A 15,376-nucleotide genomic window follows, 5' to 3' on the forward strand; every position below is an offset into this window, starting at 1 on the left:
GACACAATTCTATCTTTTACATACAACTGCCAAGATAAATGTTCATACACACGCACAAATGGAAAAGTCCTTCCCGTCACAAATGTAATAAATCTCTGGGGGCATGGAAATGGCCAACTCTGAAGGTGCGCCATGTACTTATGGTTTTTTACATAAACAATATTCAGCTGCTTATGGAGGAAATGGAGGTTGAATAAAAAGTGATGCTGTAATCTGTGGAATAGAGTGAAACCCACTGGTCTAGTCAAAATATACAGTAGGCCTATGATGCACATGGCCATTTTGGACTTTGTTGATAGATTCCTTCTAATCAACCAGGTCTGAATATCTTATTTGTTCCTCAATTCATGCATATTGGCAAGAGAGGTAGAGCAAAAGCACACTTTCATTTGACAAACGCACTGTTGTTATTCACAGACGCTAGCTGAAGCCAGAGTGAGTCAGTGTGGCTGCCAGACAGTCCTGCCCAGTCTGAACTTTCACTGAGTTGGGCTTCCCCTCCTTTAATATTTATCTGTGCATATCCAAGACCACAGTCGAAATTACAGATTGTGGTGCAAAAGTCTTTCCTGCTCTGGGCACAACCACATCCACTGAGGCCCTGCAGTCCCTCTCATAAAACAGCCCTGGCCTGAACATTCAGCTTATTCACTCACTGTCTGCCACTGAGGCCTTGCTCCCTAAATCTGTTTAATCTCCAGGATGAGAGCATAGACACCTCAAATATTCACTACACAAGAGGCAATTTGCTTGCTGCCTAAACAGATACATAAATAAATACATAAATTGGCATTTCTCTTGAGTACTATTTAGGAGTGGCACTACCCTGGAACCTCTTCATTTCTGACTGGCTAGGCAGTAGGCACAGCTGTAGCGTCAGGAGCACATAAGGCTTCTCATCCACAAATGCCAGTGAAGTCTAATTTCAGTTACTATTTTACCAATCAAACACTCACTGCAAAAAAATAAAGAAATACTTTAAGGGCAACATTTCACAATTGAGACGTAAGCAACTCTGCTGGCCTGTAATAGACAGACCGATCACCCTGCATGCTCAGTCAGACTGTCTCTCAGCATAAACGATGGTTCCTGCCCTCTTCTTCTCACATCCTCAGTGCTTTTCGCACCTCGCCCTCAGATCTTAGCACCCGCTTAACATTGGGCGTCAGGGCCTAATTTCAGCCAAGAAATTCTGAATCAAGGAGCCATGCATTCTGAGAGACTTCAGCTGGGCATCTTAGCAGTAGCCTTGCCCTAGAAAAATGGAACATAAGAAACAAAGCAAAAAGTGCAAAAGAAATTGCAAAAATTCTTGTTTAGACCCTCATAACAAAATGGGGTATTTTTTAGATGTTGCCTTTTGGCAAAACATGCTTTATTGACAGCAGGTGGGAGGAGCTATAGGATGACAGGCTCATTGTAATGGCATAAATGGAACTGTGATTGATGAGGAAAGGGGAAAGACTCAACATGTTATTTTACAGGTAGGCCTAATTGTCAGGATAATGTAATAGCTTTACTTCGACAGGTGTTCAGTGGGTGTCCAGGTCGGTAACTGTAACCCTGGCAACCCCTTACCTCCACATCCTGCAGGCTGAAGTCATTCTGGTCTTTGAAGTTGGCAGCCCCAGCGCTCAGCTCCATCAGCATCTTGGCGATCTCTGGCTTTATTGCTGCAGTCAGCCGGCTGGCCGCCTCCATGACATGTTCCTGCACGTCCTTAAGTTGCATAGCTGCTTTCGAGTAGTGGGAGTTCCTGAACACGCTGCTGAACAGGTCCGTGAGAAAGGCGCTGGCCCGGCAGAACACATTCAGCGCATCCAGGTACTTGGAGATGCCCTGCTGGATGTCGGCGACCGCAGTGGTGTTGGGGGTGGAGGGAGGTGGTTGGCAGCTGCCGGGCATGCCCACCCCGGTGGAGCCACCCATGGGGGAGCAGGTGGAGCCCAGGGGGGCACTGAGGGTCCGGCTCAGCTCAGGCATCTGGTACTGCTGGTGCTGCTGCACTTTCTGCTTGGACCCGCCGAGCAAAAAGCGCCGCTTGTAGTCCATTTTACTTTCCTGTGCACTACAACAATACATAAGTGTCAGGCTGACTCTGGAAGCTCCGGATTTCTGCCAACCAGAAGCTCTATCTCGCTCTTATAGAAACAACAACCCAATAGTCCTGGAATTTATGGAAAAAGACAACTTAAGGGCTCCCTCTGCCAGAGGCTCATCTCAAAATGCTTTGGAACTAACAGAGCGATGCAGAGACAGCAGGGTAACGACTTGCTGACTGAGTGTGATGTTTATGTGCAGCCCTGCTGCAGCTCACGGTGGACAGTCCCAGCAAAAATAAAAAGGTAGAAATGCACCTTCCCAAATCTGTATTTTCGGCCTCAAAGGAGTCAATGGTTTATGAAAACACTCCACGATTCTCTCATTCCAAGACAAGATTCATGTGCATAACAATTCCTTCAAATGGAAGCAGAAATGTCCTTTTGTATAACATGTATATAGTTTTTATATTTATAGATAGAAAATCTTTAAAAGCTGTAAGCAAAAAAACAAAGCGTAGAATCTGAAAAGAAATGTGGCACTGGTCAACAGCAAGGAGTCTGACAATAAAAAGAGACAAATCTGTTATCCAGTAGGACAATAGTGCCTTGTCACTTCACTTCCTCTCTGTGTGTATGGAGCAGAGCGGAGGACAGACAACCAGTCCGTCAGAGATTCTCTTCACACCGTCTGTGGCGGTGAGCAGAAGCCAGCTGATAGGACTGCTGTTGAAAACTTTACCGGCCTCAACGTCCTTGCCGTTTCCTTCTGCTAGCTGAGGTAGTTAATCACTGCGGAAACAAAAATGTGCTCCCAGATCTCGCCCCTTCTCCTCCACAAAATGCAGATTAGAAGAGCGACAAAAGCGCAAATGTATCTGTAAGGCCTCTAGGTCATTTCCTAAGGGAGGAAAAGGGAGAAACAAAAGAAAGTTAATGATTTCAGAGGAAGGATTCAAATGTGCTGTTTTTTTCCAATTAAACGTGGCAGTTGAGGTAGTTCTTGGGAAGATAAGAAAAATAATTATGAATGCTTAGAAACTCAAGTAAGCATTTAGTCAAATGAATTACACTAGGTTTTGTGACAATATTGTGCAACTACTTACAGCAGCCCAACTCAACAGCCACAAAAACCGAAGAGAAAACAGAAGAACATTGAGGGTTTAGCATAATCAGGTGTTAATTCTTTAACCCATTAGACTAATTTCATATTAGCCTTCATAAATAAATGGTAGACATGACAGCACTGTAGATCCCTGCATACACAATCAACACTTCTTGACGGGTACTAACGTTGTACCTCATGAAGAGCAGCTCTGAAGAATTAACCCTAGCACTCATTAATAACTCCTCTACAAAAGGAAATACAGCCACAGACAAATGTCTGCAAGCGGTCATTGTTGGAAAACAGTTGCGATCTGTCTTAATGGAACACACACAGTGGGAGTTAACAATATCCCCTCAAAATCTAAGCAGCAAATTGTCCATAGAAACCTGTTGTTTCTCCCCTTGTTAGTTATGTAATTATGCAAATAAGCATAATCCTATTTGCATGTTTAGGAGAAACAAATGCCTGCATGTATCATTACCTAGCTTGAGAACAATGGTGATATGTCACAGTAGTGGAGAGATGTCCATGTCAATACTTGGAAATGTACCCGTTTTCTTTCCAGATGTAGGCCCTAGCTAGCAAAAATCTAAGTAAATCATACTGTATAGGCCAGTCCCACTATGTTTTATTAATTCTGTTGTGGAACGCTCCGAGTTATCACTCAGCCCCATGCTAACAGCTACAATGTTTTGGGATGAGGGAGAAACTCATGGAAAAAAAAAACAAGCCACAGCTTTTCCTCAGGATAACACCAAGACACCCGTCATTGTATGCTGCTCAGACAGCCTGTGCATTGTACATGGCCTTTATCAACCACAAACATTCCACCACTGTTTGTATCTACAATGTTCCACTGACCTTACCCTCTTGCTCTTTTGCACCACAGTATCTCTACTTGCACATCTATCACTCCAGTATTAATGCTAAATTGTAACTGTTGTTTTTGTTGCACTGCTTTGCTTTATCTTGGCCAGGTCAGTTGTAAATGAGACCCTGTTCTCAACTGGCCTACCTGGTTAAATAAAAAAATAAACCTTCAAACTTCGCTGTCTTTCACAAACAGAGGGGTGTGTAGACAGAGCCTGACAGCCTACACCAAAAGACCCTGCCTTGGAGACAGAGGGGACCTGATAAGAAGGGAAGCCCATGGACCTTCCATGTCATGGGAGGCAGCAGCGGAGAGACAGACATCAAATCAAATGTATTTCTAAAGCCCTTTTTACCTTAGCAGATGTAAATACAGAAACCCAGCCTAAAACCCCGAACAGCAAGCAATGCAGATGTAGAAGCACGGTGGCAAGGGAAAAACTCTAGAAAGGCAGGAACCTTGGAAGAAACCTAGAGAGGAACCAGACTGAGGGGTGGCCAGTCCTCTTCTGGCTGTGCCGGGTGGAGATTATGAGTACATGGCCATTAAGGCCAGATTATTCTTCAAGATGTTCAAACGTTCATAGATGACCAGCAGGGTCAAATAATAAATCACAGGAGGTTATAAAGGATGTAACAGGTCAGTACCTCAATTTCCAAGTGAGCAAACTGGTTCCAAAAACCATTAAGGCCATTACACCTAATGTCAAGGTTCACAGTTCTCATTATAACCAAAAAGGTAAAATTTTGCTCCTTATGTTTTCCTTTGAAAAAAAGAGATGAGCAGTCTACTTCAAACACAGTGCTTTGAGAGAGGTAGTCTAACTAGTGAAATGAGCAGTCTCTCCTGTTGCAAAATCCCATGGATTACAGTGACTGCGGTAACTGCCAGATGCCCCACACTGCCTGCTGCTTAAAATAGGGATACAGAAGGAAACAGGACCCTGACTAGCCAGGTCCAGCCCAAAAGGTCCTAAATCCTAGAAACTACAGAACAGAAAAGGGAAGTTACGTCAGAGGTCTATGAATCCAATAAGGAAACTTGTGAAATACAGTAGTACTCAGGTCATAACAAAAGGAGGCAGAGCCAGCCAAGTATTGTGATGAATAAACAAAGCCAATATTGCCTCTGATATTCTCATTTTGACTTATCAAACCATGAAGTGTAGGCTATCAGGTTTGTTGTTCTGACTCCAAAAGTGAGTTTGTGGGTCTTGGTGTCCTGCTGACTGGATAAGACGCCCAGCCAGCCGTCACACCATTAAAAACTGTTCAGTTTGTGTCCAAGTGTCCATGTGAAACACTGCTGCCCTGCCTGCCTAAGGTCTGGCTAAGATGAGCAGGCCAGGCAAGGCACGGCATCAATATTGATGTGACCGGTCCCACTATCCTCTCTCGGCAGCCAAGCTTCTTGTTCCAATGCGGAAAGTATTAGAGCTTACACCCAAACAAACACATGTAATAGGAGGGTCCCCAGTCTATTCTGCTGGCTCAGCGCCCAGTTTAACGTCCTTCCTTCGGCAGGGTGCACTCAGGGCTAATGTTAGTGCTGCCTCCACCCCTCACTGTGTATCTCAGCTGCTGCTACTTGGACAAGGAGCTTAGGTTTCCTGAAGCAAGCTCTGTCGCCAGATACAAAATGAGCTCCCAAGTATGATTAACCTGTGCTAGACCTTCAAGGAACTTGTCAGCACTAAAAAGTCAACTGATATATAAAATAATGGCACAGGCAGCATATAACAAATGTGTATCCATTACTCTTTTCAACATCAACGACTAAAGGTAGCCTCATGGTGGTGGACGGGGCAGCTGTTCCTCAAGCTGACAGCTCCTTCTGCCACTGAGGCACCAGGCCCACTGATGGCAGGGTACAACCACATGGCCACCATTAGACAACCCCTCAGTCTCCCCTCATGAGGTCTATTTAAGCCTCCTCGGCCAAACAGCTGCCATACACTAGACAGTACCATACCGCTTTTAGGACTCAAAGGTTCAGCTCAAAAATGTCCTCTACATCTGTTGCCAATGAAGCAAAGGAATGCTTTCCCCCAGAATGCTCTTATATGGATTCAAACAAGAACACGTCAAAAACAGGTAGAGAGACCGTTTCAATCCCATCGTACCCTTTTATGTAGCATGTGCCCCATTTCATTGATATTCTACTTCAAACATTTTTAGTATCTAAGGTAATGGGTGTCAACCTAAATATGCAACAAGGAAACATTTCAAAAAAGCAATAAGCACAAATAGCTCTACAATAATTAAAATGAGCAGGAAAAGCATTAAAAATAGAAGATATTACTAGTATTTCGTAGTTAAACATTCTTACATAGTCACATTGTAGATGGATGGGATATGGGGTAGCCTACCCCCAGACTCCGAGGCAGCAGACAGGTCAAGTGTCAAGCCAAGTGGCAGGACAAGTGCTGCAAGCAACTGTGTGACAGGAGCAGAGCCAGGCTCTGCCTGTCCAGAAAACACAAGGAGGGCATTGTGGCAAGCACCGGCCTCCTCCATACCACCACACAGAAGAAAAAAAAAACACCCTCAGCCAGCTGCAGCAGGATTCCCATAGAAAAAAAAACACCCTCAGCCAGCTGCAGCAGGATTCCCATAGAAAAAAAAAAAACACCCTCAGCCAGCTGCAGCAGGATTCCCATAGAAAAAAAAAACACCCTCAGCCAGCTGCAGCAGGATTCCCATAGAAAAAAAAAAGGGCAAAATATGGTCTATGATTTGAATGTTTATCTTAAAAAAAACGTAGTATACGGGAGTCTCGTTCTGAAATGAGGTTGACTAACTGGCTGTACGCTAGTAGGCCTAGATATTATAACATGTGATATAAGAAGCTTATGCCTGTAACAATAGCAGGCTGGCTGCTGAAAGAAAGGAGGGGATATGCTTGGAGACTAAAAAGGTCTGAGGCTCCTAACTATGTAAGCTTACATTCCGTCGCCACTCGTGCACTTGTTTATATAGCTCGAAGGACAAAATGTTGGCCCTGGTGTTTAATCGTTTCCTAGACAAGTCATAAGGAGAGATGCTTATTTTCAAATTGTTAACTAAAAATGTCCTATTGTCTTACACATACCGGAACTTCCCTTATAGGTTTCACAATGTTGACAAACTGGTATAGGTGGCTTGAGTAACTATTTCAAGGCAAAATGCAAACCTAAAATCGTACAAGCGGTCAACAGCAACCCAACAACCACTTACAGGATGTATGGAGAAACCAAAATTACTTTATAAGAGGATTCCTACAGTTCACTACGACTGAGTTATAAAAATAAAACAAAGAGCCGAATAGAGAAATGCTCAGATTAATCTCTTATCAATGGTAGTCATGAGTAAAGCACATGAACTGTGTTGGGCATAGATAGAAGCACAATGCCCAGCCCTGGAGACTACAGTGACCTGACTCAAGCAGCTTCCTATTCAAAGCCTTCTAACTACAGCTCCGTTTCAGCAACAGGCCAATAGCGAACGAAGCTCACATTTCACAGACCTCTCACGAGGCACAGCATTGGAAGAGGGAGCTCTGCTGGCTAGCCTAGCGGATGGAGTTTGAGTTTCTCTTCTACAAAAGCAGCATGACATCTGTAAGCATCCTCGAATAAGGCAATGTTATTCTTAAAAAAAAAGGGAATGTGTGTGATATGAAGGTACTTTTATCCCCATATGTAAAATGACAACTTGAAGGCTACAGAACCACAAAATGGGATGTCATATCCATTCAAGACATAAATGGTTCACTTAAAAAGAGTAAGGTCAAAAGGTTTCATGATTTGCCAAACACCATTTTATTGTTAGCCAGGACAAAAGTAAGAATTTTCTATTTAACTCCAGGAGTGGACAGGATATGGGGTTCCTATGGAAACAGAGCCCATTTAGTTACTTTCACAATTGAGATTTCCCATTGAGCAAATCTGATATCATTCCTCTTAATATTACAGAATGAGAAACCTACTGCCCTTTAGTAAATAAACAGTACACTATGTAGCCAATACCACCCTTCTCAACTCTTACCTAGTAGACTCAGTACCATGATTTACAGATGACAAACATCTGCCATTTAATTTATACATGATGTGCATACTAACTGAGTAATTTCATTGACAACACTTCCATGCATCACACTGGGGATAAAGCAAAAAACAAAACGAACATGAGTGAAACTTAAGTCGGTCTCAGATCGATTGTCAAGGACCGAGTTAACCTCCCCTTTCATGTAACCCCCCCATAATGACCATCCTGCTTTTAGGGAAAGAGTGTAATTTTGTACATGTATGAAACTGCGAGTTTGACCAACTCTAGTCTAATTGCTTAGGGTGTCCAGGGTCCTTCCCAGGATCATTTGTATGTTGGAGGAGGACTGATAAGCTCAGTTCTGGAGACTATGCTATTAGCAATACACATTATCACCTGTAGCCCAACTGATGCAGCATAGTGGCTATAAATTAGAGGTCGACCGATTATGATTTTTTTTTTACGCCGATACCAATACCGATTATTTGGAGGGCCAAAAACCCACTGCCGATTAATCGGCCGTTTTAAAAATAAAAATAAAAAATTGTAATGACAATTACAACAATACTGAATGAACACTTATCTTAACTTAATATAATACATCAATTTAGCCTCAAAGTAATGAAACATGTTCAATTTGGTTTATATAATGCAAAAACAAAGTGTTGGAGAAGAAAGTAAAAGTGCAATATTTGCCATGTAAGAAAGCTAACGTTTAAGTGACTTGCTCAGAACATATGAAAGCTGGTGGTTCATTTTAACATGAGTCTTCAATATTCCCAGGTAAGAAGTTTTAGGTTGTAGTTATTATAGGAATTATAGGACCATTTCTCTCTATACGATTTGTATTTCATATACCTTTGACTATTGGATGTTCTTTAGTATTGCCAGTGTAACAGTATAGCTTCCGTCCCTCTCCTCGCTCCTACCTGGGCTCGAACCAGGAACACATCGACAACAGCCACCCTCGAAGCAGCGTTACCCATGCAGAGCAAGGGGAACAACTACAAGTCTCAGAGCGAGTGACGTTTCAAACGCTATTAGCGCACACCCCGCTAACTAACTAGCCACTTCACATCGGTTACACCAGCCTAATCTCGGGAGTTGATAGGCTTGAAGTCATAAACAGCGCAATGCTTGAAGCATTGCGAAGAGCTGCTGGCAAAACGCACGAAAGTGCTGTTTGAATGAATGCTTATGAGCCTGCTGGTGCCTACCACCGCTCTGTCAGACTGCTCTATCAAATCATAGACTTAATTATAATATAATAAAACACAGAAATACGAGCCTTAGGTCATTAATATGGTCGAATCCGGAAAGTATCATCTCGAAAACAAAACGTTTATTCTTTCAGTGAAATACGGAACCGTTCCGTATTTTATCTAACGGGTGGCATCCCGAAGTCTAAATATTCCTGTTACATTGCACAACCTTCAATGTCATAATTACGTAAAATTCGGGCAAATTAGTTTGCAACGAGCCAGGCGGCCCAAACTGTTGCATATACCCTGACTGCGTGCAATGAACGCAAGAGAAGTGACAATTTCACCTGGTTAATATTGCCTGCTAACCTGGATTTCTTTTAGCTAAATATGCAGGTTAAAAAATACACAGAAGTATATCTTGATTTTAAGAAGGGCATTGATGTTTATGGTTAGGTACAGTCGTGCAACGATTGTGCTTTTTTCGCAAATGCGCTTTTGTTAAATCATCCCCCGTTTGGCGAAGTCATCTGTCTTTGTTAGGAAGAAATAGACGTCACAGTTCGCAACGAGCCAGGCGGCCCAAAATGCTGCATATACCCTGACTCTGTTGCAAGAGAAGTGACACATTTTCCCTAGTTAAAATAAATTCATGTTAGCAGGCAATATTAACTAAATATGCAGGTTTAAAAATATATACTTGTGTATTGGAGCAACGTGTACCTAAGCGATTATATGCAATGCAGGACAGGCTAGATAACTAGTAATATCAACCATGTGTAGTTAACTAGTGATTATGATTGATTGAACTTCTTATAAAAAACAATGCTAGCTAGCAACTTACCTTGGCTTCTTACTGCAGTCGCGTAACAGGCAGGCTCCTCGTGGAGTGCAATGTAAAGCAGGTGGTTAGAGCGTTGGACTAGTTAACCGTAAAGTTGCAAGATTGAATCCCTGAGCTGACAAGGTAAAAATCTGTCGTTCTGCCCCTGAACAGGGCAGTTAACCCACCGTTCCTAGGCCGTCATTGAAAATAAGAATGTGTTCTTAACTGACTTGCCTAGTTAAATAAAGGTGTAACATTTTTATATATATATATATTTTTTATATCGGCATCCAAAAATACAAATTTCCGATTGTTATGAAAACTTGAAATCGGCCCTTCCGATTAATAGGTCGACCTCTACTATAAATACATAGACTGAAGCATGGGGCTTATCCATCTCTATTTACCCCATTGCACACATATTGATTGTTCTTATTCACTCCAATTGATTTTTAGGGGTTTCTATTACAAAGTATGTAATTTAAAAGCGCTGTGCCTAATCCCTCGATCACACCGACAGCGTCATTGCATTTTGGTAAACCAGAAATGCATTCATTTCCAATGTAACGCTGTGTTTGCCTTGCAAAGGCAGTGCGTTCTGTGTGGTGCATACGTTGTGTCAAACTGCTTGCGTAGACTGCTTGACAGAAATGGTAGCAGAAGGTGAATGTTGAACATTTGTTGCACACATATCTAGATGCTGTGTACCATTTGCGCAGTGATGCTAATCAGCGTAACTGCATTTTTAAAATGATGCCGCAAGCAATTTTAAGAGCAAATAAATAAATGCGGTAACTGTTAGGGATGTGCCAAAATATATATATTTTTTTATAAGTTTACCGTTTGAAAAACACACACTGCCTTCGGATTAAGACCCCTTGACTTTACACTTTGTTAGGTTACAGCCTTAATCTAAACTGGATTAAATCGTTTTTCCCCCCAGCAATCTACACACAATACCCCATAATGACAAAGCAAAAAACAGTTTATTTTCTATATTTGCTCATTTAAACTGAAAATGTGACATTCACACAAGTATTAAGACCATTTACGCAGTACTTTATTGAAGCACCTTTGGCAGAGATTACAGCCACAAATCTTCTTTGCTAGGACGCTACAAGCTTGGCACACCTGTATTTGGAGAGTTTCTCCCATTCTTCTCTGCAGTTCCTCTCAAGCTCTGTCAGGTTGGATGTTCGATCGAGTCAGGGCTCTGGCTGGGCCACTCAAGAACATTCAGAGACTTGTCCTGAAGCCACTCCTGTGTTGTCTTGGCTGTGTGCTTAGGGTCTTTGTCCTGTTGGAAGGTGAACCTTCACCCCAGTCTGCAGTCCTGAGTGCTCTGGAGCAGGTTTTCGTCAAGGATCTCTGTACTTTGTTCCGTTCATCTTTCCCTCGATACTGACTACTTTCCCAGTCCCTGCGCTGAAAAACATCCCCACAGCATGTTGGCACCACCATGCTTCACCAGATAATCTTGTTTCCTCATGTTCTGAGAGTCCTTTAGGTGCCCTTTGGCAAACTCCAAGAGGGCTGTCATGTGCCATTTACTGAGGAGTGGCTTCCGTCTGGCCACTCTACCATAAAGGACTAATTGGTGGAGTGCTGCAAAGATGGTTGTCCTTCTGGAAGATTCTCCCATCTCCACAGAGAAACTCTAGAGCTCTGTCAGAGTGAACATCGGGTCCTTGGTCATCTCCCTGACCAAGGCCCTTCTCCCGCGATTGCGCAGTTTTGCCAGGTGGCCAGCTCTAGGAAGAGTCTTGGTGGTTCCAAACTACTTCCATTTATTTCACCTTTATTTAACCAGGTAGGCTAGTTGAGAACAAGTTCTCAATTACAACTGCGACCTGGCCAAGATAAAGTACAGCAGTTCGACACATACAACAACAGAGTTACACATGGAATAAACAAACAATCAATAATACAGTAGAAAAAGTCTATATACAGTGAGTGCAAATGAGGTAAGGCAATAAATAGGCCATGGTGGCGAAGTAATTACAGTATAGCAATTAAACACTAATGGTAGATGTGCAGAAGATTAATGTGCAAGTAGAGATACTGGGGTGCAAAGGAGCAAGATAAATGAATAAATACAGTATGGGGATGAGGTAGTTGGATGGGCTGTTTACAGATTGGCTGTGTACAGGTGCAGTGATCTGTGAGCTGTTCTGACAGCTGGTGCTTAAAGTTAGAGAGGGAGATATGAGTCTCCAGCTTCAGTGATTTTTGCAGTTAATTCCAGTCATTGGCATTCGTTCCAGTCATCGGCAGCAGAGAACTGGAAGGAAAGGCGGCCGAAGGAGGAATTGGCTTTGGGGGTGACCAGTGAAATATACCTGCTGGAGTGCGTGCTACGGGTGGGTGCTGATATGGTGACCAGTGAGATGAGCTAAGGCAGGGCTTTACCTAGCAAAGACTTGTAGATTACCTGGAGCCAGTGGGTTTGGCAACGAGTATGAAGCAATGGCCAGCCAACGAGAGCATACAGGTCGCAGTGGTGGGTAATAGATATGGGGCTTTGGTGACAAAACAGATGGCACTGTGATAAACTGCATCCAATTTGCTGAGTAGAGTGTTGGAGGCTATTTTGTAAATGACATCGCTGAAGTCAGGGATCGGTAGGATGGTCAGTTTTACTAGGGTATGTTTGGCAGCATGAGTGAAGGATGCTTTGCTGTGAAATTGGAAGCCAATTCTAGATTTAACTTTTGTATTGGAGATGCTTAATGTGAGTCTGGAAGGAGAGCTTACAGTCTAGCCAGACACCTAGGTATTTGTAGTTGTCCACATATTCCAAGTCAGAACCGTCCAGAGTAGTGATGCTGGACAGGCGGGCAGCGACCGGTTGAAGAGCATGCATTTAGTTTTACTTGCATTTAAGAGCAGTTGGGTGCCAGGGAAGGAGTGTTGTATGGTGTTGAAGCTCGTTTGGAGGTTTGTTAGCACAGTGTCCAAAGAAGGGCCAGGTGCATACAGAATGGTGTCGTCTGCGTAGAGGTGGATCAGAGAATCACCAGCAGCGAGAGCGACATCATTGATGTATACAGAGAAAAAAAGTCAGCCCGAGAATTTAACCCTGTGGCACCCCCATAGAGAGTGCTAGAGATCCAGACAACAGGCCCTCCGATTTGACACACTGAACTCTATCAGAGAAGTAGTTGGTGAACCAGGCGAGGCAATCATTTGAGAAACCAAGGCAGTCGAGTCTGCCAATAAGAATGTGGTGATTGACAGAGTCGCAAGCTTTGGCCAGCCTTGGTCATTTAAGAATGATGGAGGTCACTGTGTTCTCAGGGATCATCAACGCTGCAGAAATGTTGTTTTGGTACCCTTCCCCAGATCTGTGCCTCGACACAATCCTGTCTCGGAGCTCTACGGACAATTCCTTCTACCTCACGGCTTGGTTTTTACTCTGACATGCACTGTCAACTGTGGTACCTTTATATAGACAGGTGTGCCTTTCCAAATCATGTCCAATCAATTGAATTTACCACAGGTGGACTCCAATCAAGTTGTAGAAACATCAAGGATGATCAATGGAAACAGGATACACCGGAGCTCAATTATATATATATATATATATATATATATATTTGTAGAATAGTGAAGACATCAAAACTATGAAAAAAACCAAAACTTTTGGAATCACGTAGCAACCCCCCGCCTTGACTGCTTTGCACACTCTTGGCATTCTCTCAACCAGCTTCATGGAGGTAGTCACCTGAAATGTGTTTCAATTGACAGGTGTACCTTGTTAAAAAGTTTGTGGAATTTCTTTCCTTCATAATGCGTTTGAGCCAAATCAGTTGTGTTTTGACAAGGTAGGGGTGGTATACAGAAGATACCAAATTGGGCTAAAAGACCAAGGAAATATTATGGCAAGAACAGCTCAAATAAGCAAAGAGAAACGACAGTCCATCATTACTTTAAGTACTTTAAACGTTCATTAGAGTTACCAGCCTCAGATATTGCAGCCCAAATAAATGCTTCATAGAGTTCAAGTAACAGACATCAACTGTTCAGAGGAGACTGTGAAATCAGCCCTTCATGGTCGAATTGCTGCAAAGAAACCACTACTAAAGGACACCAATAAGAAGACGACGCTTGCTTGGGCCAAGAAACCGGAGCAATGGACATTTGACAAGTGGAAATCTGTCCTTTGGTCTGATGAGTCCAAATTTGAGATTTTTGGTTCCAATCGGCGTGTCTTTGTGAGACGCAGAGTAGATGAACGGATTATCGCCGCATGTGTGGTTCCCACCGTGAAACATGGTGGTGGTGGTGATATGCTGGTGACATTGTCAGTAATTTATTTAGAATTCAAGGCACACTTAACCAGCATGGCTACCAAACATTTGACTAGTACAGTATGTAAATAAGGCATCTGTACTTTTTAATAAATTCGCAAAACATTTCTAAAACCTGTTTTCACTTTATCATTATGGGGTATTGTGTGTAGATTGCTGAGAAAATTGTTTTTTCATCCGTTTTAGAATAAGGTTGTAACATAACAAAATGTGGAAAAAGTCAAGGGGTCTGAATACTTTCGGAAAGCACTGTATATCCATGTGAATTCACAAGGCAGCTGTGCTGCTGCAAACAGTTTGGATCTAACGGTGATTCCCTTTCAGATGGTTTAGCGTTGCACCTGTACTACCATTACTGTATCTCAATTCCAACTCCGCAAAGTTTGCATTTCCTTCTAATTTAACTTCAAAGTATTGCCATACAGGACTTCACTGCTGTTTTCCTTTCTCGATTTTTCCACTAGGAATCAACTCCTAAGACACTGTTTTTTGAAAGGAGGAGACTAGTTGCCGTACTTCCGAGAACACAAACACTCCCATCTGTCATAGTGAGCTAGCGAGGGACGGAGAGAGAGAGGGGTACAGTATAGGCAAGTCGGCCAACAGGCAGAACCGTGCACTAGGCCCATTTATAGACAGCCAAAAGCTGCATCTTGCAATTTCTTGGCTTGCAACTTCAGTAAAGCAGGGCCTATAAATGAATAGGATATTCTACACACAGACCGAAGACTGAACACACACTTGCATCATCAGCGAAGAAAGAGCAGGGGTGTAATCATTAGTCCAAACAGTTGCAACGTTTTGCAACTAAAACAAGTTTCTATTGGACAAATTCAGGTAAGTTCCTTCCCATTTCATTCTGTTTGCTTACATATAAGAAATGTAATGAATACGCCCCAGGCAAGCCAGCGCAAGAGAGAGGAGGAGGCAGGCAGAAAAGTGGTACACATACTTTGATGTACAGTATGTGGATACCTTCTCGTCAAACATATCAT

The 15,376-nt window shown here is 42.8% G+C and overlaps 1 protein-coding gene across 5 annotated transcripts in view; it reads right to left on the bottom strand.

Moving 5' to 3' along the window:
- Window positions 1–15,376, bottom strand: part of LOC106587568 (granule associated Rac and RHOG effector protein 1) — a 44,450-nt gene that overhangs the window by 14,970 nt on the left and 14,104 nt on the right. For 3 of the 5 annotated variants that reach the window (XM_014176082.2, XM_014176081.2, XM_014176083.2), the window contains exon 2: window positions 1,579–2,940. The exons of 1 other annotated variant lie outside the window; for it this stretch is intronic. In XM_014176082.2, the coding sequence (XP_014031557.2) occupies window positions 1,579–2,082 (504 nt within the window). In that variant the 5' untranslated portion in view covers window positions 2,083–2,940. Of the gene's footprint in view, window positions 1–1,578; window positions 2,941–6,346; window positions 6,516–15,376 lie in introns of those variants that run through there. One more of the 5 variants, XM_014176084.2, reaches the window with a different exon arrangement.

The sequence above is a fragment of the Salmo salar genome, chromosome ssa26 (assembly GCF_905237065.1).
Source record: "Salmo salar chromosome ssa26, Ssal_v3.1, whole genome shotgun sequence".
Classification (NCBI taxonomy): Eukaryota; Metazoa; Chordata; class Actinopteri; order Salmoniformes; family Salmonidae; genus Salmo; species Salmo salar.